General features: G+C 34.7%; 5 protein-coding genes across 8 annotated transcripts; 3 read left to right on the forward strand and 2 right to left on the reverse strand.

Annotated features, from left to right (window-relative positions):
* The first annotated feature begins 189 nt into the window (after positions 1–189).
* MAGO (mago nashi family protein) lies at positions 190–2,082 on the forward strand. Its single transcript, XM_018114219.2, has 3 exons — positions 190–497; positions 973–1,149; positions 1,783–2,082. Exons 1-3 carry the CDS (start codon positions 279–281, stop codon positions 1,840–1,842), a joined length of 456 nt encoding a protein of 151 aa, XP_017969708.1. The 5' UTR covers positions 190–278; the 3' UTR covers positions 1,843–2,082.
* An 880-nt stretch (positions 2,083–2,962) lies between these two features.
* LOC18614489 (nucleoside diphosphate kinase B) lies at positions 2,963–4,548 on the forward strand. The gene is made up of 4 exons (XM_007052274.3): positions 2,963–3,195; positions 3,594–3,642; positions 3,864–4,095; positions 4,201–4,548. The coding sequence occupies exons 1-4, from the start codon at positions 3,145–3,147 to the stop codon at positions 4,313–4,315; spliced, it is 447 nt and encodes a 148-aa protein (XP_007052336.1). The 5' UTR covers positions 2,963–3,144; the 3' UTR covers positions 4,316–4,548.
* Positions 4,549–4,767: 219 nt separating this feature from the next.
* LOC18614490 (ELMO/CED-12 family protein) lies at positions 4,768–9,573 on the reverse strand. Of its 2 annotated transcripts, XM_007052275.3 has the most exons (10): positions 9,163–9,573; positions 8,844–9,035; positions 7,443–7,552; positions 6,678–6,746; positions 6,449–6,564; positions 6,272–6,326; positions 5,722–5,842; positions 5,450–5,497; positions 5,266–5,360; positions 4,768–5,170 (listed from the first exon to the last, which is right to left on the reverse strand). In XM_007052275.3, the coding sequence occupies exons 2-10, from the start codon at positions 8,926–8,928 to the stop codon at positions 5,069–5,071; spliced, it is 801 nt and encodes a 266-aa protein (XP_007052337.3). In that variant the 5' UTR covers positions 8,929–9,035; positions 9,163–9,573; the 3' UTR covers positions 4,768–5,068. The 2 variants fall into 2 exon arrangements, with proteins under 2 accessions (XP_007052337.3, XP_017983271.2); XM_018127782.2 differs by lacking the exons at positions 8,844–9,035; positions 9,163–9,573 and adding an exon at positions 8,506–8,652.
* Positions 9,574–13,791: 4,218 nt separating this feature from the next.
* On the forward strand, positions 13,792–17,579 carry LOC18614491 (dihydroorotate dehydrogenase (DUF3598)). The gene is made up of 5 exons (XM_018124600.2): positions 13,792–14,284; positions 15,099–15,479; positions 15,904–15,996; positions 16,682–16,821; positions 17,008–17,579. The coding sequence occupies exons 1-5, from the start codon at positions 13,868–13,870 to the stop codon at positions 17,447–17,449; spliced, it is 1,473 nt and encodes a 490-aa protein (XP_017980089.2). The 5' UTR covers positions 13,792–13,867; the 3' UTR covers positions 17,450–17,579.
* Positions 17,410–20,911, reverse strand: LOC18614492 (thioredoxin-like 2, chloroplastic). Of its 3 annotated transcripts, none has more exons than XM_018124615.2 (5): positions 20,531–20,911; positions 19,358–19,540; positions 18,414–18,578; positions 17,968–18,106; positions 17,410–17,691 (listed from the first exon to the last, which is right to left on the reverse strand). In XM_018124615.2, exons 1-4 carry the CDS (start codon positions 20,753–20,755, stop codon positions 17,975–17,977), a joined length of 705 nt encoding a protein of 234 aa, XP_017980104.2. In that variant the 5' UTR covers positions 20,756–20,911; the 3' UTR covers positions 17,410–17,691; positions 17,968–17,974. The 3 variants fall into 3 exon arrangements, with proteins under 3 accessions (XP_017980104.2, XP_007052341.3, XP_017980097.2); XM_007052279.3 differs by having other exon boundaries at positions 17,410–17,743; XM_018124608.2 differs by lacking the exon at positions 17,410–17,691 and having other exon boundaries at positions 17,785–18,106; positions 20,531–20,910.
* Between the last annotated feature and the right edge of the window lie 200 nt (positions 20,912–21,111).

A 21,111-nucleotide genomic window follows, 5' to 3' on the forward strand; every position in this document is an offset into this window, starting at 1 on the left:
AATTGATTTGTTGAACTTGTTCAATTTGTAAATTTTTTTGGTATTTTAATTTATATTTAAATAAAAAAACTCTATTAAGGTATGAAATGACTAAAAGCCCGGCCCAAACCAAAAACAACAAAGGCCAAGAACTGAGTTTTGGGGTGGGCCGGCTAAGTCGGCAATATATTTACAAACTGACCCGTTAAAAGGTCCAGAAACAATCCCTTCGATAGGAGTCGGGTTTCTGTATTTACTGTTTAGTCGAGAATCTGACGGAGGAAGCGAGAGGGAAAACGATGGCGGCTGAGGAGGACAGCGGAGAGTTTTACCTCCGTTACTACGTGGGGCATAAAGGGAAATTCGGGCACGAGTTTTTGGAGTTCGAGTTCAGGCCGGACGGGAAGCTCCGATATGCCAACAACTCCAACTACAAAAACGACACCATGATCCGCAAAGAGGTCTTCCTTACCCCTGCCGTTCTCAAGGAATGCCGCCGCATCATCTCCGAGAGCGAGGTCCTCTCTCTCTTTTTCAAGCCTTTACTTTGCCTTAATTTTTTTTGCAATTTCTTCGGTTATTCAACTTTGCCTAGGGTTTTACAGAAACAGCTAGCGAAATTAGTCATCTTATTTCTAGTGGGAAAGTGGATTTTTTTTTTAATTAAGGAGTTAGGATTGGGTTTTCACCTTTTGTTTCCAATTTTGGGTTGATGTCAATTTTTTGTAATTTTCTGTTCTTTAGCTTCTCAAGTTCTTTCTTTTCCACCCTTGGCTCTAGATTTTACCGCTGTTTGGTAGCCTATATGTGAAAATCTAACCATATTATGTCCTTTTGATAGGTTAAATCAGAAGTAGTGCTTAGTTGATAATAGATTATTTGTATGATTTATGGTAAATTTTTGGTCTTTTAATGCTCAGTTGGGTTTATATTTGCAGTTTTCTTATGGTTGTATGGTTTCTTATATTGTTAAAAATCTGTTGGTTTGTGTAGATCATGAAGGAAGATGATAACAACTGGCCAGAGCCTGACCGTGTTGGACGGCAGGAGCTTGAGATTGTGATGGGGAATGAGCATATCTCTTTCACTACTTCAAAGATTGGGTCCCTTGTTGATGTTCAGAGCAGTAAGGATCCTGAAGGTCTTCGCATATTTTACTATCTGGTTCAGGTCAGCTACTATACATGGCCAATCTGCTATCTTATTCTCCTTCATTTCGCTTTTGTCTTGTATCATTGAGCATGGGGATGTGGTTTAGTTTCCTGTTTCTGCTTTTCTTGTTTACTGCATCATGTTCTCCAACATGGCAATGTGAAAACAAAGATGATTTTGCTTTTATTGATAGTCATTCGTAACTGTTGACTGATTTTTATTTGCTTATGCTTTGGTACTTTGGTTTTGTGTTTGCTTTTATATTGCAATGCTGAAAGACAAGACTAAAGTTGAATTTTTGAATTAAAAAGTAGTTAGGATCCATATTGGAACAAATTTGACTGATGAGTTAAGGGTGGTGATTGATATGCTTAACACCCTCATTATCCAACTAGAAATTAAAGAACATTATATGCCTCTGCATGGTCGTGCTTGAAATCTGACTAGACTTCTGCCTGGAAGTGGAAGAGCTTTATAATTGTTGTCTTCAGCAGTTATCTGATTCCTTGTGCTCATGCATGTGTGTGTGTGTGTGTGTGTGTGTGTGTACTAACTCTTGTTCTGCTAACATTTAGCATTCTACAAAGTTTATTGGTTCCACTGCCATCTGCTTATCTATCTTTGGTCTTATTGGCATTTTATGTATTGCAGGACTTGAAGTGCTTCGTGTTCTCTCTCATCTCACTCCACTTCAAGATAAAGCCTATTTAAAGAATGATAATCGTCTGCCATACAGAGGTGTCACAAGGGGTGTGTCTGCTTTTGTTATGGCTACCATTTCTTTTGCTCTCCTTTTCCCTCTTTTTTTTTTAAACTCGTTTAGCTTAGTGTATGGTTGTATGAGTGATTACAGTGATTTCGGAACTTTGGGCGAAATGCATCGGGTCTGTTATGAATAGCATTACTGGTGCACTTGTTTTCTTTCAGTAATATTTTAAAGCCTTTTCAGCATCGATTAATTTATGATGAATTACATCTTACATCTAAAACTTTCTGAGCTAGCACGATTGAATTCATCCTTACTTGAATCAATTGAACAGGTTGAAACTCTGAATTGAAATCATATCTGATACTGGATGGACTTCTTTGTTGATAATGGCTTAGCTTTAGTTAACTAAAAGTGACCAAGTTTGTACAGCCATAGCATATGTTATACATTCTTACAGGCTCGCAATGAGCTCTTTGGTGAATGAAATCGTTCTAAGTTTGCTTTTATGTATCAATACCTGCTTCTCACCTTAAGTCCTTACCATTTCAATAGTCTTACCAGTACTCAAATATATCTTTTTCGTTGGATTCAATATGCCAACTCGACATTAAAGTGTTTCCATGAGCTTACCTGTACTTGATTCTCCTTTTGATTTATTTTAAGGATGTATTCTCCTATATCGATCTAATTTTATTCATCGTAGATTTTATTCTCGAATTACCTTTTACAAAAAAAAAAAATCAAAATGATCTTAAACGTGCATTTTCTTATATCAACTTGATTTTACGTATTTAAAAATTTTATTTCAAAATATTTTATACGAGAATTGAGTTTTAATTAATAAATTAGGTATTTTCTTTCTTATCAACTGAATTAACTCGTACAAATAAAAAATGCGCTTTATACTTAAGTAGTTATAAGAAAAAGAAAACTATAATGCTACCCTTTAATTGTATTTTAATTGTGCTTAGTGTCGTTAATCACAATTCATAATTTTTCTTCAATTTTGGCTTTTTTTTTACAGTAAAATCAACTGTGCGACACTTGCAATATATTCGACGGAATATTCCATTAAGCTTAGTTGATTACGGTTAAAAAGATGAAAAAAAAAAAGGGAAAAAAGAGGGTGAAAAAGGAAAATAAAAACTGGCAAAATATCCCCACGTTTGACGAGGCGGATATTCTCTTTGCGGCTAGGGTTAGGGCTTCTATAAATAAAGACCTTGGCTTTCTTCTTCTCTCCACATAAACACTGTGACGGGAACAAGGAGGCGACACTCAGCGGGACAGAAAGAAAGAGAAAGATGGAGCAAACATTCATCATGATCAAGCCTGATGGGGTCCAGAGAGGCCTGGTATTGCTTCCACTTCACTCTTATCTAATTTCATTTTTGCCTTATTCTATTTAGTCTCCGATGGATTAATTTACTTAATTAGCAAAGGAGAATTTTGGGTTTTCAATTGTTTTTAGTGGCAAGAACTCTTTAGTTAAGTCGTTCTTAGATCTGGTAAAATATTGGGATTGAGAAGAAAATAATGGGCTTTTTAACTTTGATTCATGTACGAAGTATATGAACATCGATTTTAGTTTTCTTTCAATCTTTTGCATGTTAAGGCGATAGAATCGAAGACCCTCGGATGAATTTTTGAATATCTTTATTTGGGGCCTGTGAAAGGTTTTCCCTTTTTCCAATGTGGTATGTTAAAGATTGAGAAATTTTGGTGTTCACAAAGATATTCTTATGTCTTTCAGGTTGGTGAAATCATTGGCAGATTTGAGAAGAAAGGGTTCTATATGAAAGGTAAATCTATCTTTTTTGTTAATGTTTCTGAGTATTTTTAGAGTTGATTCAGCGTTTTCGAAGTGCCTGAAGGATAGATGATCGTGTGTTCTCAATACTTCAGTAATGCTTGAATTCAACAGAAAAAAAACGGATGTTGGTTTTCGAAATCTGTTGGGATTATTAATATATGTTTTTGAGTGGAATGTTGCTTATCTCACATTGGATGTTATCTAATCTAGGATTGAAGCTCATCAATGTGGATCGAGCCTTTGCTGAGAAGCACTATGCCGACCTGTCTGCAAAGCCCTTCTTTAATGGACTCGTAGAGTACATCATCTCTGGTCCTGTTGTCGCTATGGTTTGGGAGGGTAAGAATGTTGTTACCACCGGTCGCAAGATTATTGGAGCCACAAACCCTGCTGAGTCTGCTCCCGGAACCATCCGTGGTGACTTGGCAATAGACATTGGCAGGTATAATTAGCTTGTCTCCTCTCTCTACTTTCAATTATTAGAACGATTGCCTTTTTCTTTATTTACCGTTTGAATATGTGTTGATTTGGGCTCTGCTTTTTGCAGGAATGTGATTCATGGAAGCGATTCAGTTGAGAGTGCAAGAAAGGAAATTGCCTTGTGGTTCCCTGAATGCCCTGTTAACTGGGAGAGCAGCCTTCATCCCTGGATCTATGAATAGAGATTTCTTGATCTTGAGCTGTTGCCCGCCATGGCATTTCATCTCATACCCCCATTTCCTTTTTGCCATATTACTGAACTTTTTATTAAGTTGACTTAGTTTAAGTTATGGTAATGTTTAAGATGTTTGTCGGAAGCCAGTCTTATTATGCACTGTGTGCTTAAACTTTGTAGCATCGGGGTATTGGTTTGTATGAGTAGAATTCCAGTATTTTAATGCACTCTTGAAACGTACCTCATGATTTATTCAACCTTTTCAGCATTACAAAAATGGTGTAATTCATCCACCAGAAATCAAGAATTGCATTAGGCTGAACATGAGTGATCTTCACTTTAGAATGGCATTTAAAGGTAGTCACTTTCTATGGCTTTCGCATAATATGACCTGGCAAAGCAGACAGCCGAATACAGAGTCTGATGGAAATTAGGAGGTCGGATTATTTGAAGCCAGGATTTCGTGGTAAGAATGCCAGGCAAGTGCAGGCAGTAAATCAGACTGAATCATTTGACATCACAACCTGACAAAACTGGATGCGACACTCCTCCACACTCAGCTTGCTTTCCTATGTCTAGGGAAAAATCTTAAATCCTTTTTTTTTTTTTTGGTTTCTGAAAAATCAAATGGGAACACCAATACCACTTGTTTGAAATAAGCACATGTACATTTTTCTAGGCTAAGCTTTGAAAGACATCTGGTAAAAGGAAAGGCCACGTTTCCAATTTTCATAGCTTTGAAGTCTGCTGAACAGCTACTCTACCGTGCAAGAAGACTGTAGGAAGGCAGATCCTCCAGCCGCGTTATATCTTCCAGTAAAAGCTCCCTTTCCAGTTGACGACGTGTGGCTTTCATCACTGTCTGTAAACGAAAAAACATACCAGAGAGAGAATGATCCAGGTAAGAGCATGGTTTCATCTCCAAAAAGAAATATTTCTGGTTTGAAGGATATGTACATTGAAGTCCATGTAGGATGCACGCATAGCGAGCCACTGATGGTCCATTAGCTTGAATGTGATGCAATAGAGAAGGTCAAACGCTGATTCGTTCTCTTTCAAAAGCAAACAGCACGAGCATGGTTTTTAGCAAGAGCAAACTTCACTAATGACTCGAAAAGGATTACTGGAAAACTGGCATTACCTGAAAGGAACTTTAAGAAGGTTGCTCCAACCATTGTCCTTGGTTTGACTGTAGAATTGAAGCACACTGTTAACTGGTGAAAAGTATCAAATAGCAATCTTAATGTGAAGGCTTAGAAATGAGAATGGCTTAAATTGAGGCATATCCACACATGACTAGGACTCCATTTCACTGCTCAACAAGCAAAAATTTTGCAGAGATCTGTCCTTCGGATACAGACTCTAAGATACCAGAAAAGAATTCTAGCATACTACTTGTTTTGCCATACATACCTGCTTCAAGATCAAGCATCTGAATGAGCATAAATGTGATGTTCACACCAGCTACAGCGAATGGATATTCCCACACAGACCGATCACCTTCCTGCTTCCGAAGGAGATCCTGGAAGGATTTCTGCATTGAGATGTTAATCAACACCTTAGCAATGGATGAACAAAGGAAGATTAAGATAGAGGTAAGTTATTAAACCAGCAAAGCTAGATTTTAAAATAAACAAAATGCAAATGAATTACTTTCCCAGAAATTATGATGGCTATAATTAATGATCATTTGAAATGGCTGTTTTTGTTATCACATCATTCTACATAACATTGCTCAGTTCAAGTGATTGCTTCACCTTTGCATTTACACCTACATTTCTTTTTAACTCTGAAATTGGAACAATCTACTCATTGCATGCATCATAGCAATTCAATTCCAAGTACCCTTTTCTCAAATTTCATATTGAGAAAAAAAAAAACATAAAGAGCCTTCAAAATACTGGAGAAAACCAAGGAAAGCAAGACATTTTGTTAAGCAATACAAGATAAGAAAAGCACGTACTGGGAAACTCCTAGCAAAGAATAGCAAGTTCTCCAACGATATAAAACCACCACCCCTGTTAGATAAATCCAAATATTAAAAAGTATCACACGGATAAAAACCCATCCTTTAACGAAAGAGAAAATGCACAAGCAACAAAGAGAAATAGAAATAAAAGGGAAGTAGTAACTACAGTACCTAAAATCGGTAGATGGATCCTTCCCTTGCCACCCCATTTCCTTCCACTGCTCAGATATTAAACCACGAAGTTGTTCTTCAGGAAACGCAGCATTCCATAAGGCCCTTAAAGCATTCTGTAATAAGCATCAACAATGAATTAGAAAATAAATCTCTCATAAAGCAGGATTGCTGATTATAGATTTCAAATTGCACCCAAAGGATTGATAGCATCAGCCAAAACTAGTACCTGATGCTCAGGGATTGAACTATCATAGGCAATATCTATACGGTTTTGCAGCCTTTGCAAGCAGTCCTCCTGACAGCATGAATACCAAGATTAATTAATTGATCTTTTGTTCCAGTAAATATAAAATTACAGAGTAAAATTCAGAATTTTCTAAGAAATCAATCAACATAATGCTTGAAAATATGCAAACTTAGCAGAAATGGGCAAATTGAAGGACAATAATACCTAAGCAAATAAACTCATACAGCTAAAACAATACAGAAGCACGCCATTTTTCCATACTTCAATAATGTTGCTAAACAATCTCAAGATTCAAGTGCTTGAAGTGCCATTTGAGTAATCATGTTGCAAGAAAAGTGATGCTAAAAATCTCTAAATACATAGGTGATTTTTCTATAAACACTTGAATCACTTATTTCCTCAGTATTTCAAAGTAGAAAAGTAAACCTCCTGAGCACCCTTTCAGAGTGGCAGGCCACATGACAATGTCTATAGTATAGGATATTAGCACGACTGATAAATGTAAAGATTAAACACAAAATTTGGGCTCAGATGTTAGCATTAAACAACTTGGGAGATCTCATTAGTCAAAGCAATCAATGGCATTCCATGGTACTAGGGAAGTAAATGACAAATCCTATCATCAGATTTCTATTTCTTAAGAGGATAGGGAGTTGTGAAGTATACATAAAATAGGCAAAGAAATGCTGCAAGAGCAATGAGGCACCCAGCATAGTTGACAGGGGTCGAGATCAGAAACATTACCTGGGCAGGGGTTAAATCAAATGATGGACGAGCATCACTCTCCCTTCTTTGTGCACAAACACAAGAAAGACCTCGCCCCAACCATGCTGCTGATCCTGCCACAACCTCAGCTGTAACAAAAAACAACACTCTACTAATGAAAATGCAGTTACTAAATCTTCATTTACACTGCTTTACAATTTCAAAAGTACAAGTATCTAAGACAACCACAGATTCAAAAAGATGGTTCACTTCAGCAGCTAATAGAAACAAAAACAAGAGTGAAAAAGCAAAATGGAGAAAAACACAAAGATTAGAATAGTGAAGCAAAACTAAAATGTTCACCACCACACCGAGAAAGGTGTAAAATCTTCTTTGGAAGTAGCAGGTGTAAAATCACTTAAAAAGGGGACGCACTTATAAAAAATGAAATGAAATGATTTATCTGAGGCCCAAACTTATCTTCTACAAGAGACACAGATTTTGAGTCCTAAAAACTGAAATTTAAGCAAGTTTTGAACCATGAACAAAAAGTGCCATATGATGAAAGGAGCTATGAATTGATTTATGACAACTTCATCAAGCATGAATGTTGCAGCCTTGAACTGTACTAATGAATGGCTTCTATATAAGAGAAGAACGATCTACTTGAAGAATAGAGTTGCATGAAAATTATTTTAAATTTTGCAGATCTTAGAACCTAAATAGAATGAAATGCAAACAGTTTTCAATCCTAAGTGTCAAACGTTCTCTGATAAATGAAAAAGGAAAAGCACACCTAATTGGCTTTAAACTTTATAGATCACTTTCTCTATAGTAATGACTATTTCCCAATTTCACACAAAAGGTTTTGAAACAATAGAATAGCATCAAGCCATGCAATTATGCCCGTCAATCTAGGTTTGCCTGTACTAAAAATCAGATAAAATGTGTGATTAGATATAATTTAAATCTCTAGAATATGAAGTAATTTAAAGAAAACATGAAAAACCACGAAAAATTGGATTCATCAATACAATCAAAATTTCCAAAGATTCAAAGAAGAAAATCGCAGCAAAAAGAATCAGTATACCAACCAACTCACCAAAACAGATTTGAGCATCAGCACACATGAAGTAAGCGATAGATTGTGGCAACACTCAAAGCTCACTATTCCTCACAGTTAAAATTTTCAGATCCGAAATTTACTCACCGAAAAAGAAAAAGAGAAAAAAAAGGGAAAAAAAAAAAAAAAAACGTCTTCTAGCTTCAGAGAGTAAAGAAGAGTAAAAAAAATTTCTACAGACTATAAAATAGATAGCTGAAGGAATTGTACAGTGTGTTAAGAGTGAAAAATATTTATATAATTTATATTTTATTTTTTAAAAAAAAAGTAAAATAAAATAAAAAGGAAAAAACGGATTTGAATTTGAGCTTAGTTACCAGAAGTTGAATGGCAGGTGTTGCCTCGCTCGAGACCTTGAGAAATCCTCCTAACAGCGACGAATGAACCTCCTCTATCGTCCATTGTCACCTCTCCTCTTCTATCTCCTTCTCTCCTTTTACACAGACTTCACCATTTCCATTCTCTTTCTATCTCTCTTCTCCAAAAGCCCTAACAAACACCTTCTCCAACTGTAATCAATGAGAAAAGACATAGAAAACAAAACTCCAATTAAAAAAAAGCCGAAAAGGCGTTCGAATTTTACTTAAACCGAAGGAAACGATAAAGGATGTGAGAGAAGCAAATCCAAACAATTACCGAAACAAACAGCGAGGCCGTCCCGATGAACTATAACGTAAAATGCAGGTAAAAAAACAGAACGAAACCGGATCAAAAAGCCGGCCACGACAGAATCAAACAGAACACGGAATGTTGATTTCTTCGTCAGTTAAAAAGATCAATTATGCTACCAAAAAAAAATTTTGTAAGCCAACAATGCTTCGAAAGGCAGAGTAAGTGAAAGCTCCGATCAGTGGCTAACTAGATTCTTGAAAAGAAAAAAATGAGACAGAATCTAGAGAGAAAAAAAAATCTTTAAATGATAAAAGGTAAAAAAGCTAGGGTTTTCGAGATCTAAAAAGCGACGGTTTCCATTGCAAGCACGAAGCTGTCTCTCCCCCTTGCTTTTCTCTCTCTCTCTCTCTCTTTAGCGCCTGTTTGTTTCGCTTCGGGAGGTTGTTTGGGGAGAGGAGTGATTTTTTAGAGAGAAGAGGAACGGAGATTACGAAAAGGTAGGGGATTTAATTAGGTAAACGCACCCTCTTTTAGTTTAATTAATTAATTTTTTATTTTTATTGATATTTTTTTTTCTTTTAATCTTTTTTGCCCACTTTTTAAGGTGAGGTAACGGATCGTGGAATGATGGTCATCGGTTGCGCTTTTAACAGAAAAATTTTTGCCTCTAGCGGGAAAGGAAACCGCGGGTGGGCCATTTTGGTATTTCCCCCAGGGGCATTTTTGGTATTAAAACAACTTTTTTTCAAATTTTTACTAATATTGTTACTTAGAAGAAAATAATTATATTCAAGTTTATAAATAATCAGTACAATTGATAAAAAATTATATTTATTGTGTAATTTTTGGTTAAACATAAAAATATTATTAATTTAAATAGTAAAAAATATAAATTATGATAATTCTTTAATTAAAATTTTATTTTTGATTTATTTTTAAATAAATTTATAATTTTAATAAAAATTTAATCGTTGTCAAAATCGCTTAATAAGTGATTGACAATACATTTGATAATGTCATGTGAATAAACTGATAAATGAAATGACAATTAAAATATGGGTAAAAAGACAAAATTACCTTAAGGAAAAAAGGAGAAACGTCACATGGGATGTTAGGGAGGAAGTGGACCAAAGGCATGATGGGTAGAGTTCAATTATGTGGGAGCGCCCCCCCACAGTAACATCATGTGTACTTTGCCTTTGCTTATGATAAATACCTCCAAATTAGGGTCATGGTCCACACGCATGGCTCCCCCACAAAGTTGTGCTCACCTTTACGTGGGTCTCAAACTTGCATGTAAATCCTTTTCCCTTTTGCAAACCCAAAAATAAAAGCATGCTTTTTAGGAAACCTTTTCTTTCTTTTATTATTGAAAACTTTTTGTGTCATGCATTTTATAATTTTAAAAATAAAATAAAATTGGTCAGATTTTAAATATAAAAATTAAATTGACGAAAACATATGAATATAGATACTACTTAAATACTTTGACCTTTTATAATTTTAGTAACCAAAATTCCCATTTTCACTAGCATTAAAGTACAAATATTAATATTCCTTTAGTCTCTTTTTTATTTTATTTTTATATTTAAAAATATAAAATATATCAAAATCAAAATATTTATCATGATTTTCATAAAAATTAAAAAAGTAAAACATTTACGAATGGACCGACAGAAGAAATATTAATTTTCCCCGTGCACTAGTACTAAGTTTTAATGCTCTTATCTTGACCTTAACATAGACATGAAAGTAGTGATTTTATGAGTCAAATGCACGGATGAAACAATCATGATAGATACACTGAAACTTTCTTGATTGAAGAAGAAAACTCCTGGCCATTAATATCTCAAATAATTGTGGCTTGAAGAGGGATAAAGAAAAGATTTTATGGATAGGGATGTTTCTGTTCATCATCCACCATCCTAACCAATAACCAGTGAATTCACTAGCTTGGAATGCATGTGGCTTTGTGAGGACCAATGCATAAGCACAGGTTACCAAATTGAGTGGAGAGAAGGAATGGCATCTTTGATTGGGAAAAAGATTTTTAGGGGAGCATTGTTAGGTAAAGCTATCCAAAAGGGTATCAGTCTTTCTTTCCAACTAAGCATTGCTACCATGATGAGTGAGACCTTTGGCTGGACAACAAGCTTGTGGACAAAACAATCGTGGTCACTACGACCAAGCTCGCCTAAAAAAAAAGAGAGAGCCTTTTCGGGTTCCTTGCCATGCCTTTCACACAAAGAATTTTAATGTTTTGGAACTCATTTTGTTAGGAGGAAAAATCCCATATGGTTAATATTTAAAAATTATACTTTATATATCTTTTCTTTGAATGACACATCTTTTAAATCGGAAGGGTTAATCTTTGAGTGATTAATACTATGTAACTTGACGTATTCTAGAACCTTTTACATTAAAATATTCTACATTGAAATTTTTTTGTTAATTAGGGCTTCCATCTTCATAAATGGCTCTAAATTTACTACTTATCGTCAAAATCGTAAAAGATAATTTTTTTATAAAAGATAAATTCGTAAAAGTTTAATTTCAAAATGAACAATATCTCGTGATCAAATACATTTTAAAAATCTTTGCATTAATCTGATCCATATTATACTTATAAGATATTTTCAATCAATTAGGTATTTGATCTTTACGTATGATAAAAAAGGAATCTTGACTTTTTTTTTTATAAGTATGGTCTAGACTGTTTTATAAATAAAAGATAATTATCATTGATGTTTATATTACTTTTAATTGAATTGTTTATATAGAAAGATATGGCATCATCTAGTTTGATCTACTTATAAGGAAAGCCCTGCCAAGGTATTAAAAGACAAGAGGTTAAATTAAGGTCGTTCACCAATAAACTAAAAGCCAACAAAAGTAGATATATTCAAACACCTTCTAAAGGAAAAAAAAAGTAAACCTTGATTCCATCAAGCTGGAGAGCAGCTTTCAGTCAAGTCACAAAACAAGTAAAAAACTGAGCGAAGATTCCAATTTGAAAATAAAAGTTCATTACCAAACAATACTAAATCACAAAAAAAAAAAACTTAATATCTTAGATATTTTTTAAATTATGGTAACAATGAATTCTTATTGTATGTATCACCAAGTGTAAATTATTAAATCCGAAATTATAACCCAAGGTTTTTGATGAAAAATTAATTAATTTTTTATAATGATAAAATTTTGACCTTGGTCTTTTCTTTGGCTTGCTTTGATGTAGCACAATAATCAATAAAGAATTTCGATAAGGTTAGGGATAATATAATAAATTAAGAGGATCGGATCTCGTCACCGTAATTAAAATTAATTTAACTAATTAAGGATCTTGACTGAATTGTTCTTTCAGTTAGATTATCAAAAGATGGCGTGAGAATTCATTAAGTTATAGGTACTTGGACAATATATTTTGGTCACAACGAACCACTAAGGGGGAACATTGCCCAACATAAACCTTATGATTTAGTCTAGATTTCAGTCAAATTTGGATGTGGCTGTCATGTTATGCCTGCCAACAACTTTATTTTTATTCCTTGCTTGCTCGAGTCCAACGTGGAAACTCTCTTTGGTCAAGATCTTTGTTGGGTCATAATCACCCTGTGTCTGATAGATATACCCAATGATTCATATTGGGTGTTAAACTGTTTAAGCTAACAAATAAGAGATTAGGAAGTTTGGGAGATTTTTTTTACAATTAATTATTACGAATTTTATATCAATAAAAAATAAAATAAATATGTTAATTAAAAACGTAAATTTATAACAAGTAATATTCAAAATTTATTTATTTTTTAATTGATCTAAAATTCTTACGAGAGATATCATAGTCGAAATAGATAAAGTATAATTAAATAAAATAAAATATCATGAATCTTATATTAATAAATATTTATTTTTATTTAATAAATATAAATATATCTTTTAAATTAAAAATATAAATTCGTGACCTATTAACTCGTATGATTTGTTAATACCATAAAAGCCTGGTTAAATATTAGGAAAGACTACTAAATATCACAAGAGGAAAGACTACTAAAAATCACAAGAGGAAAAAGAGGCAGCAGAACCACATGGAATGGGGTCTATGTCTGAGAAGCCAGTGGGGGAATTTTTGAACAGGGCCTGAACTAAGAAAAAGCTTAGAACCAAAGGTATGGTGCATGAGAAAAGGTGTCTCACTTTTCAGGCGACAATGAAACCCATAATCATGGAGGATGGAATGGTATGTCTGTCCCAGAAAGCACCTTCCGGTTTTCTTCCACTAAATTAGAATTTTAAATAAAAAATAAATTTAAAATAAATAAATAAATATTATTATTAAAAATTAAGGTTAATTTATAAAAAAATAGAATTAAAATTGAAAATTATATTTAAAATAATTAATAAATTTTAGTAAATATTACATTACCTTTAAATAATTTATAAAAAATATATAATTAAAATTTAATATTAAAAATTATAATTTATAATCAAATTTAAATAATATGTATTTTATGATTATTAGCCGAATCCGATTATAGAATATCCATAATCAACTTCTTCGGGGCTTAAAAATGTTATAGGCCTAGGCATAGTTGAAAATAGTAATGGGCTAGAGAATTGTCTCTAAAGCATTGGCCTCATGCAACAGGCCCTTTAACTACCACTCTTGTCTCTCTTCGTTCTCTCTGTAGCAGTCTGTGTGTAGAAATTACCCATCTCCACTCCCAAAGAAATGCAAACACCATGTCTCCATCTCTGCAAGAATTATTGTCTGGGGTTTTACTTTCACCAACCCAATACTCAAACCATCTCCTGTTCCTTGTCTATCACTTCCAAATTTCCTAAACCAAAGGGCACTAACAGACGACTCATAACCCAGAGCCAGAACAGGCCCAGCAATGGCCACAACAAGACAAACCCGAAAGGGAAGGTGACAGTGAAGGGGAAGAAAGAGAATGTTTGGAGCATTGACAATGAGATGGCGAAAGCATCTTCACAGAAAGAGAAAGAGAAAGAAAAAGAGAGGGAAAGAAGCAAGCAGAGGAGGGGGAAAGGGAAGAGAGTGGTTGGGGGTAGGAAGAACAAGATTGGTAGAGTATTGGTGTCTGCTGCTATGTTGATGGAAGTTGAGACTGTTCTCCAGACTCAGGTACTTTAATAGATACTTCCATTTGTTTTGCTGATGTATTTGTTCATGCTTTCGGGATATATATCGTTTATGTTATAATTTGGGTGTCGAATTGGAAACAATGATCAGAAATGTTAATAAATTTTGATATGGGACGTTCAACAGTGTACTTGTGGAGCTTATATTTTTCTGAATATCTTGTTACCATTTCTGCTGGGAATGTTGGGCGGTCCATGACTTGAATCAGAAAATGGAGTTAGTTTCAGATGAGTTTTTGTTCTGAATTACTGTTAGTTATAGATATAGACGTTGTAGCTAAATTTGGCATGTCTAGTTTGAATCACACACTGCCTCACAAGAGTAGCATTACGGTATTCGATTCTATATTATCATGTTGTGTTTCAAACACTACTTCTTTGGAGGTTATTGCTGGAAGTTCTTCACTCTTTGCTGTTGTCAATAAACTGAAACAAGAAACAAATTGGTCAAAGAGGTGCCATGATATTTTAATTGCTGGTGAGGTTTCAAATTTCCAATTTGCTTGCTATTAAAATATAAAGTAACTTTTTGATGCCCGTACCTTTCTTTTTTTTTTTCATTGATTTTTCTTTGGTTCTTCAACCTTACTTTCAAATTCCATCTTGCAAGAGCTTTTCAGTTTTCTTTGGCTTCCTTAAGATGTGTCAATTCAATGTTTGATGTAGAAATATGCATGATTCCCATATAGAAACTATAGAGTCTTTTAGGGAAAAATGGTTTCTTAGAGCTTAGCTCAATGAGAATGGCTTTATTTGATTTGTTTGTTTGTTTCTTTCATTTTTATGTCCTCTCTCAGGAACCTGTGATAAAACCGGCATGGAATACGTTTGCAAGTAGTGTGAGTGGGATATGGAAGGGTGTTGGAGCGGTATTTTCACCCATCACTGCTGAAATGGAGCCAATTGAAATTGGAAACAGGAATGAAAACTTATATGACTGCTACACACTTGCCCGCATTGAGGCAGTTCTATCTCCTGCTGGAAAGACATCTGAAATCCATAGAAGGATAAATTGGGTTACTTTAAATCCCCATGGTGAAGTTCCACAGCTGAAAGAAACAGTCAATGACAGTATGGTGAATCATGTTTTGCCCAATTTTGAGTCTTTTGACTTGGCAACTAGTGATGTTATGGAAGAAGATGTCATGGGCAATGAACCTGGTCTTGTATTCTTTGAGGTATGATGATTAATTAAGATTGCTATATGGATATTGAATTGTTTATATAAAATCAGGGATAAAATGACATTATTCTCCTACTATGAAGAAAATGACAGACTTTCAGTCCTTTTGTAGCTTGACTTGCATTACTCTTTGCAAGGTATCAGTTTGAATAAAATGCTCTTATTATATAAAATCCATTAGCAACACATTTTCCTGGATCAGTAGGAAGAAAAGTAGACATTATCTTAAGAACTCTGATTGTTGAGGAGATTAGACTACATTTTACCACTTTCCTAGAAAGGATGTATATAAAAATTTCCAATGAAAGATGTTGCTGATGTGAAAATTTCATGTAAATAATTGTTACTATTTTCTTCTCTATGTTTTTCTGGATTACTAAGATCTGTTACTTAATGGTCTATAATTGGTTAACTGACAGGATGGATCTTATTCTAGGGGACCCCTTGATATTCCTGTCGGTGACATTGATGATTCTAAGTATTACCTTTCTCCAACTTTTAAGTTTGAACAAGTAAGTTTTGCCTCTAATGTTAGTTTTATTATTAAGGATTTGCAACAAATCAAAATATAGTAATTTCGCTTTCACTTCAATTTTACTGGCAAAAATTGGCAAGCAACTCTGTGCATTAAGATTTAGGCCAAGGGTATTATGACTTGTTTCTGTCACTTAGACTAATCAACAGACATCAAAATATTTTTTTGCAAGTAATTGATTTTTACACACATACAGATATATACTCCGGTGGACAAAGGCTTAGTTATTTTATCAAATTATGATTGCAAAAGTTTCCATTTTTCCATTAGACAATTGCCAATTTGAGCTGTTTAGGCATGCATTCATGTACAAAAAGTCAATGCTTTTTTCCCCTTCATTAAAATAGACCAGAAAACCTCAGAGGAACAAACTAATTAGTACAAAATGCATTTTGATGACATTTGTGCAGAAATGTCATTTGTAAATTAGAAAAGATTATTCGAGGCTGCAGTAGACTCTTTTCAGGAGTCTATATCTTTCATTTATTGAGGTAATGATAGATAACTCTGATTATATAATTTTTTTTACAAGATTTCTGGATAACTTGTATTTAAACATGTGAGAAATGTGCTCTAATTAAAATTGGATGTTTCAAGATGTAAATTATTTTTCTGTTATTTACCAGAAAGAAGAAAGTTATTCACTTTGATTTGTTGCATAGTGTTTGGTCAAAGGTTGCCACAAAAGACTCCGTATTGTTCACACGATAGAATTTGGTAATGGAGGTTCAGATGTACAGATAATGAGAGTTGCCGTTTATGAAGAAGAGTGGGCAAGCCCTGCAAATCTTCAGGATCAAAGGTATTCCTATACTCCATTCTTGTCCAGTTTCTAGTTTGCTGTGTAATTAATCTGAGACATGTTCTGAATTCCATGATTCAAGCGTTAAAAAGTTGAAATGATTTATGCTGACTTTATGCTTAGGGAGGTTATCAGCATAGGAAGTTCATCATGAAACTGATTTCGATTGTTGTAAATAATGAACAGTGATCTCAAGTTTGATTTGAAGCCATTTTCTCAACGAAAAAGAACCCAGCCATCAGAGCTTACAGGGCCATGGAAGGTGTTTGAGGTTAGTGCCACTCCAATATATGGTGACGAGATTGAAGCTGCAGAAAGCAATGGTGCCCCTTATGTGTACCTTTGCACAGAAACCTTAAAGAAGAGGAGCTTGCCTGAGAGTTCAGTCTACTTCGGAGAGGAAGAGATGCTAGACATGCAAGATGTCACTGTTCTTTGGCTGCCTGGTGGTGTGACTGGTTATGTTGATGTTGATAAGGATGGCATTCTTACTATTGGAGTCGGATGGTACTCAGACGAGGGAATCAACCTTGTTATGGAGCGTGATTATGGCTTAGATGGGAAGCTCAAGGAAGTACGATGGAAATCTGAGGTAAAGAGAAGGTGGTCTGATCCACTTCCTGTGTAAATATCTATCTCGAACTTTTTCTTTCAATGTTAATTTCCCAACACGAAATGCCTTGTATACCTTTGAGATATTACACGTACATGTAAATTGTTACTTTTCATCTAGTAATGGAGTTTTGTTCTGGGTGTTACTACATTACTCTTAGCTAAATAAATAAATGTTTGACGGATGTGCAAACAGTCATACCCACGTAAAGTTACCGACAACCTGCTGATCAAGAAAAGAGCTCCAGCGTGAGCAGCCTGAGAAAAATCGAGAGCTTCTGAGCTGTTTGAAGTTTGCTTGCTGACATGCCTTCATGAAAGACATTTCACAAATATAAATGGGAACAAGAATGTTCTGAAGATATCATTTCATTTCAACTCAAGCTTTGAACTTACATACATTACAGGGGCAAAGAATGCATCAAAATAATGAATTCTGTTAACTTTCTTTTACATGGATTGCCCAGTATACAAATTTTAAATTGCTTAAATAGGAGTTCACTTGGCATGCATATTTATAGATCAATTGCTTACCCCATGTTTAAGTTGATCCAGTTGGTTTGTCAATTGGAGCAGAGACAGATTCAAGATTAAGATCTCCAACTCCCTTGGGTGGACCAATGCTGCAACGAGCTGTGTTGTGCATTTCAATGGCATCTTTTATTTTTTGAAACTGGAGACCATTTTGAAAAGATCCAGATTAAGTAAAGCAAAAAAGGATTTGGTATTTGATATTGAATGTTTTCCATAATGATACAGTAGCTTAAGAAAATTGACCATTGAAACAAGAATGTCGGACAAGTATGACACATTATATATGCTAATAAGAGCAAATAAATGATGAATATTTCAATGAACATGAACCCATTTTTATGGCAATTTTCATATTCTCCATTTGGACCATTTTCAAGCAATCAATGAGAAAATAATTTCTCAGGTCAAACACCAAGAGCAGAAAAAAGCAAGCAGCAACAGCTCACCTTAGCAAGCGAACATGAAAATGACTCCAGTTGTCCATCTGCTCCGCGATAGAAGTGGAAATAAGGAAGCACCTTAACATTCAAACTTTTACACATAGGTTTGTTCTCATCAAAATTTACTTTGAGGAATACAATTTCTGGATGTTCTTCGGCTGTTTTGCAGAGCTGAGAGATTGATTATAAGAAATATTAGGAGAAAATAGTTACAATTCAGGAATAGTTTTAGAGTATCAGAAGAAAGTAGCTCTTATGAAGCATGTCTTTGTACCAAAATAGGCTTTACTTCTATGAAAACTTTTTTTCCCTCACCCTGTATTCTACCAAAGGAGGCATTGGGGCATCCCAAGCAAACTGAAGGCAACCATGTCAAGCTAACCATCTTAACAAAGATGACAACTTTACAAATGGGCAACACAATAAGTATGGAAGGGTATCCTAAACATATGTCTTCTGCACAAAACTAGAACAAAAGTAAATCGAATACTACTATCTAGCACAGTTCTTTGATTTTTTTTATGTCAACATATATCTTTCAGACCCCATCTGGCAGCACACCAAAGAAGACATTCAGACTCCTACTAGACAAGAATAATAACATGCCTTTTTGGTAATCACTTCTTCCTTGAAGTTGCCAGATGGAAAGAAAAGATAAAGAATGAAATGATAATATTATATTATTAGTTACTTTAAAGAAGGTACTACTATATTGCGCAAAGTACCAATAAGTCAGTACCTAATTAAGGTCATACCAACCTAAGGCCCTAGAAGGGGTGAATCTGAAAAATCATACCCTTTAACATTTTGCATAACTTGGTAATATTCTTAACTTTATCACCAATTATAACAACCAAAATTTTTATCAAGACCATAATTTTGTCAATCATGATTCTTGACCCTGAATTGAACATAAAACCATTAACAAGTGAAAGCAACAAATAAGTTACCTTTGGAAATAACGCTCTGCAGGAAGCACACCAAGTTCCATAAAATTCTACAATAACTAATCTATCTCCTGCTTGACTTAAGGCATTCAAAAGTTCTTGTGTAGAATGAATATCAATCATATTTGGTCCTGCATTCCTTTCCCACCATTTTGGTTGTTCAGTTTTGTCAACAGTTGCATGTACCTGAAGTGAAGGAACTTGATTAATGGCATTTTCCCATAAACAGGAAAATAATCATACTTATATTCCTCATGTAGTATTAAGAAATGTCAGAAAAGTGTTCTGAGACGTGATTGTGAACCAACAGGTGATTTATCATCTGCATGAAACATCCCATTATGAAAAGATGTGAATGTGACGAATCACATTGCTAGTACTGAGACTCAGAGATATCAGCATGGAATTTCAATACAAGTGATGCACTCACCTTCTAAATTTCTATATCCCTTGATGCTTGGTCCAATAACTATGTATTTTGATTATTTAGATCAGTAAAATACAAAACTTATGCTCCCAGTGAAAAACAGGTTGGCAGTTAGTGAAAGCATATTGCACTGTGGGAGAGGGTGTCAAATCTCCAAACCACCAACATCCAACAAAGTAATGTAGAATAAACCTCAGTTACCCAAAAAAAATATAGAATAAACCTGGTATCTAATGCTACAAGTAGTAGAACAGATATTTAAAGCATGCCTGCTACAAACTGGTATACAGCAGGAAGGGCTAAAGGTTGTCCGTTTTCATGTTAAGTAGCTAAACTCAACATAGTTACGTTGCCTTTAAATCAAGAAAAAACGTCACCAGGAAACCCTGAGAAGAGCCTTACAAATGGAATATGTGTTACTAAAAATATAAAATTTCCATATAGTCATCATGGGCAACCTACCAAAGGGTCGGCAAATTAGCGCAAAGTCACTACCAAAAGTTCACTTTTAAACAAGAATATTTCAGAAAGCACCAATCTTTGCATCAAGTACCCATATTTAGCTCAAAAGGAATCTAAAGCTGCCTAATTCCAATAACGGGTTTACAAAACTTTTTATCCTACAATAAAATCATAATTACCAAACAAAATGGCACAAGGAAACACTTTTATCGAATGGGTATTCGTGATTATCGCTAATGAAATGAAAATAAAAATTCATAATCAGAAACAAGGGCAAAATGCTGTACCTTGAAAGTGAGCGATTGCCCTCTGGTAGTAAAAGCAAGGCGACCAAGACCACTAGAAGAAGAAGAATAGGAAAGAGGATAAATTATGTTATCTAAATTCCGGTTGGTTGAAAGACACGGTGGAGGAGAATTCGAGGTGGAGGCAAAGGAGGTGAGCAGTGAGGGAGAAGAGAAACGAAGCGAATGAATTAACAATGATGATGATAATCGAATAACATCTGCCATCAAGAGATTGAGAGAAAAGAAAAACAGAGCTTTGGGTTTTGATCTTTATAGTATGTAAGTGAATTTAGACTATATCTACATCAAGATCAAAATTCAAAGAGCTCACGTGGAAAGGCGTCGACGAGCAACAGGGAAGAAGGGAGGGAGATGGTTTTGGTCGAAGGACGTGATTCGAAGGAAGAAGACGCGCCACGTATGCACCTTAATTTCTTAACTTGTTTCTTCCGCTCCCCAATACGCTGTCGTTTGAGGCTTCTTACTCTCCACTCTTATTTTTGCCAGAGGTGTTCTTTCTTTGACAATGATTATGAAACTGATGCAGTTCATTGATAATTCTTAATTTATTCATGAAATTT

The sequence above is a fragment of the Theobroma cacao genome, chromosome 1 (genome assembly GCF_053813885.1).
Source record: "Theobroma cacao isolate CCN51 chromosome 1, ASM5381388v1, whole genome shotgun sequence".
Classification (NCBI taxonomy): Eukaryota; Viridiplantae; Streptophyta; class Magnoliopsida; order Malvales; family Malvaceae; genus Theobroma; species Theobroma cacao.

Excerpts from the sequence above, each read along its gene's own strand:
- MAGO (XM_018114219.2), top strand. The coding sequence starts at position 279 with ATGGCGGCTGAGGAGGACAGCGGAGAGTTTTACCTCCGTTACTACGTG. Across the intron at positions 498-972 it reads GCATCATCTCCGAGAGCGAG|ATCATGAAGGAAGATGATAA; the intron begins GTCCTCTCTCTC and ends TGGTTTGTGTAG. Across the intron at positions 1,150-1,782 it reads TATTTTACTATCTGGTTCAG|GACTTGAAGTGCTTCGTGTT; the intron begins GTCAGCTACTAT and ends TATGTATTGCAG.
- LOC18614489 (XM_007052274.3), top strand. The coding sequence starts at position 3,145 with ATGGAGCAAACATTCATCATGATCAAGCCTGATGGGGTCCAGAGAGGC. Across the intron at positions 3,643-3,863 it reads GAAAGGGTTCTATATGAAAG|GATTGAAGCTCATCAATGTG; the intron begins GTAAATCTATCT and ends TATCTAATCTAG. Across the intron at positions 4,096-4,200 it reads TTGGCAATAGACATTGGCAG|GAATGTGATTCATGGAAGCG; the intron begins GTATAATTAGCT and ends TGCTTTTTGCAG.
- LOC18614490 (XM_007052275.3), bottom strand. The coding sequence starts at position 8,928 with ATGGACGATAGAGGAGGTTCATTCGTCGCTGTTAGGAGGATTTCTCAA. Across the intron at positions 7,553-8,843 it reads CACCTGCCATTCAACTTCTG|CTGAGGTTGTGGCAGGATCA; the intron begins GTAACTAAGCTC and ends TTTTTGTTACAG. Across the intron at positions 6,565-6,677 it reads GTTCAATCCCTGAGCATCAG|AATGCTTTAAGGGCCTTATG; the intron begins GTACTAGTTTTG and ends TGCTTATTACAG.
- LOC18614491 (XM_018124600.2), top strand. The coding sequence starts at position 13,868 with ATGCAAACACCATGTCTCCATCTCTGCAAGAATTATTGTCTGGGGTTT. Across the intron at positions 15,997-16,681 it reads CAACTTTTAAGTTTGAACAA|TGTTTGGTCAAAGGTTGCCA; the intron begins GTAAGTTTTGCC and ends TTTGTTGCATAG. Across the intron at positions 16,822-17,007 it reads GCAAATCTTCAGGATCAAAG|TGATCTCAAGTTTGATTTGA; the intron begins GTATTCCTATAC and ends AATAATGAACAG.
- LOC18614492 (XM_018124615.2), bottom strand. The coding sequence starts at position 20,755 with ATGGCAGATGTTATTCGATTATCATCATCATTGTTAATTCATTCGCTT. Across the intron at positions 19,541-20,530 it reads GGCAATCGCTCACTTTCAAG|GTACATGCAACTGTTGACAA; the intron begins GTACAGCATTTT and ends CCTTCACTTCAG. Across the intron at positions 18,107-18,413 it reads TTTCATGTTCGCTTGCTAAG|TTTCAAAAAATAAAAGATGC; the intron begins GTGAGCTGTTGC and ends AATGGTCTCCAG.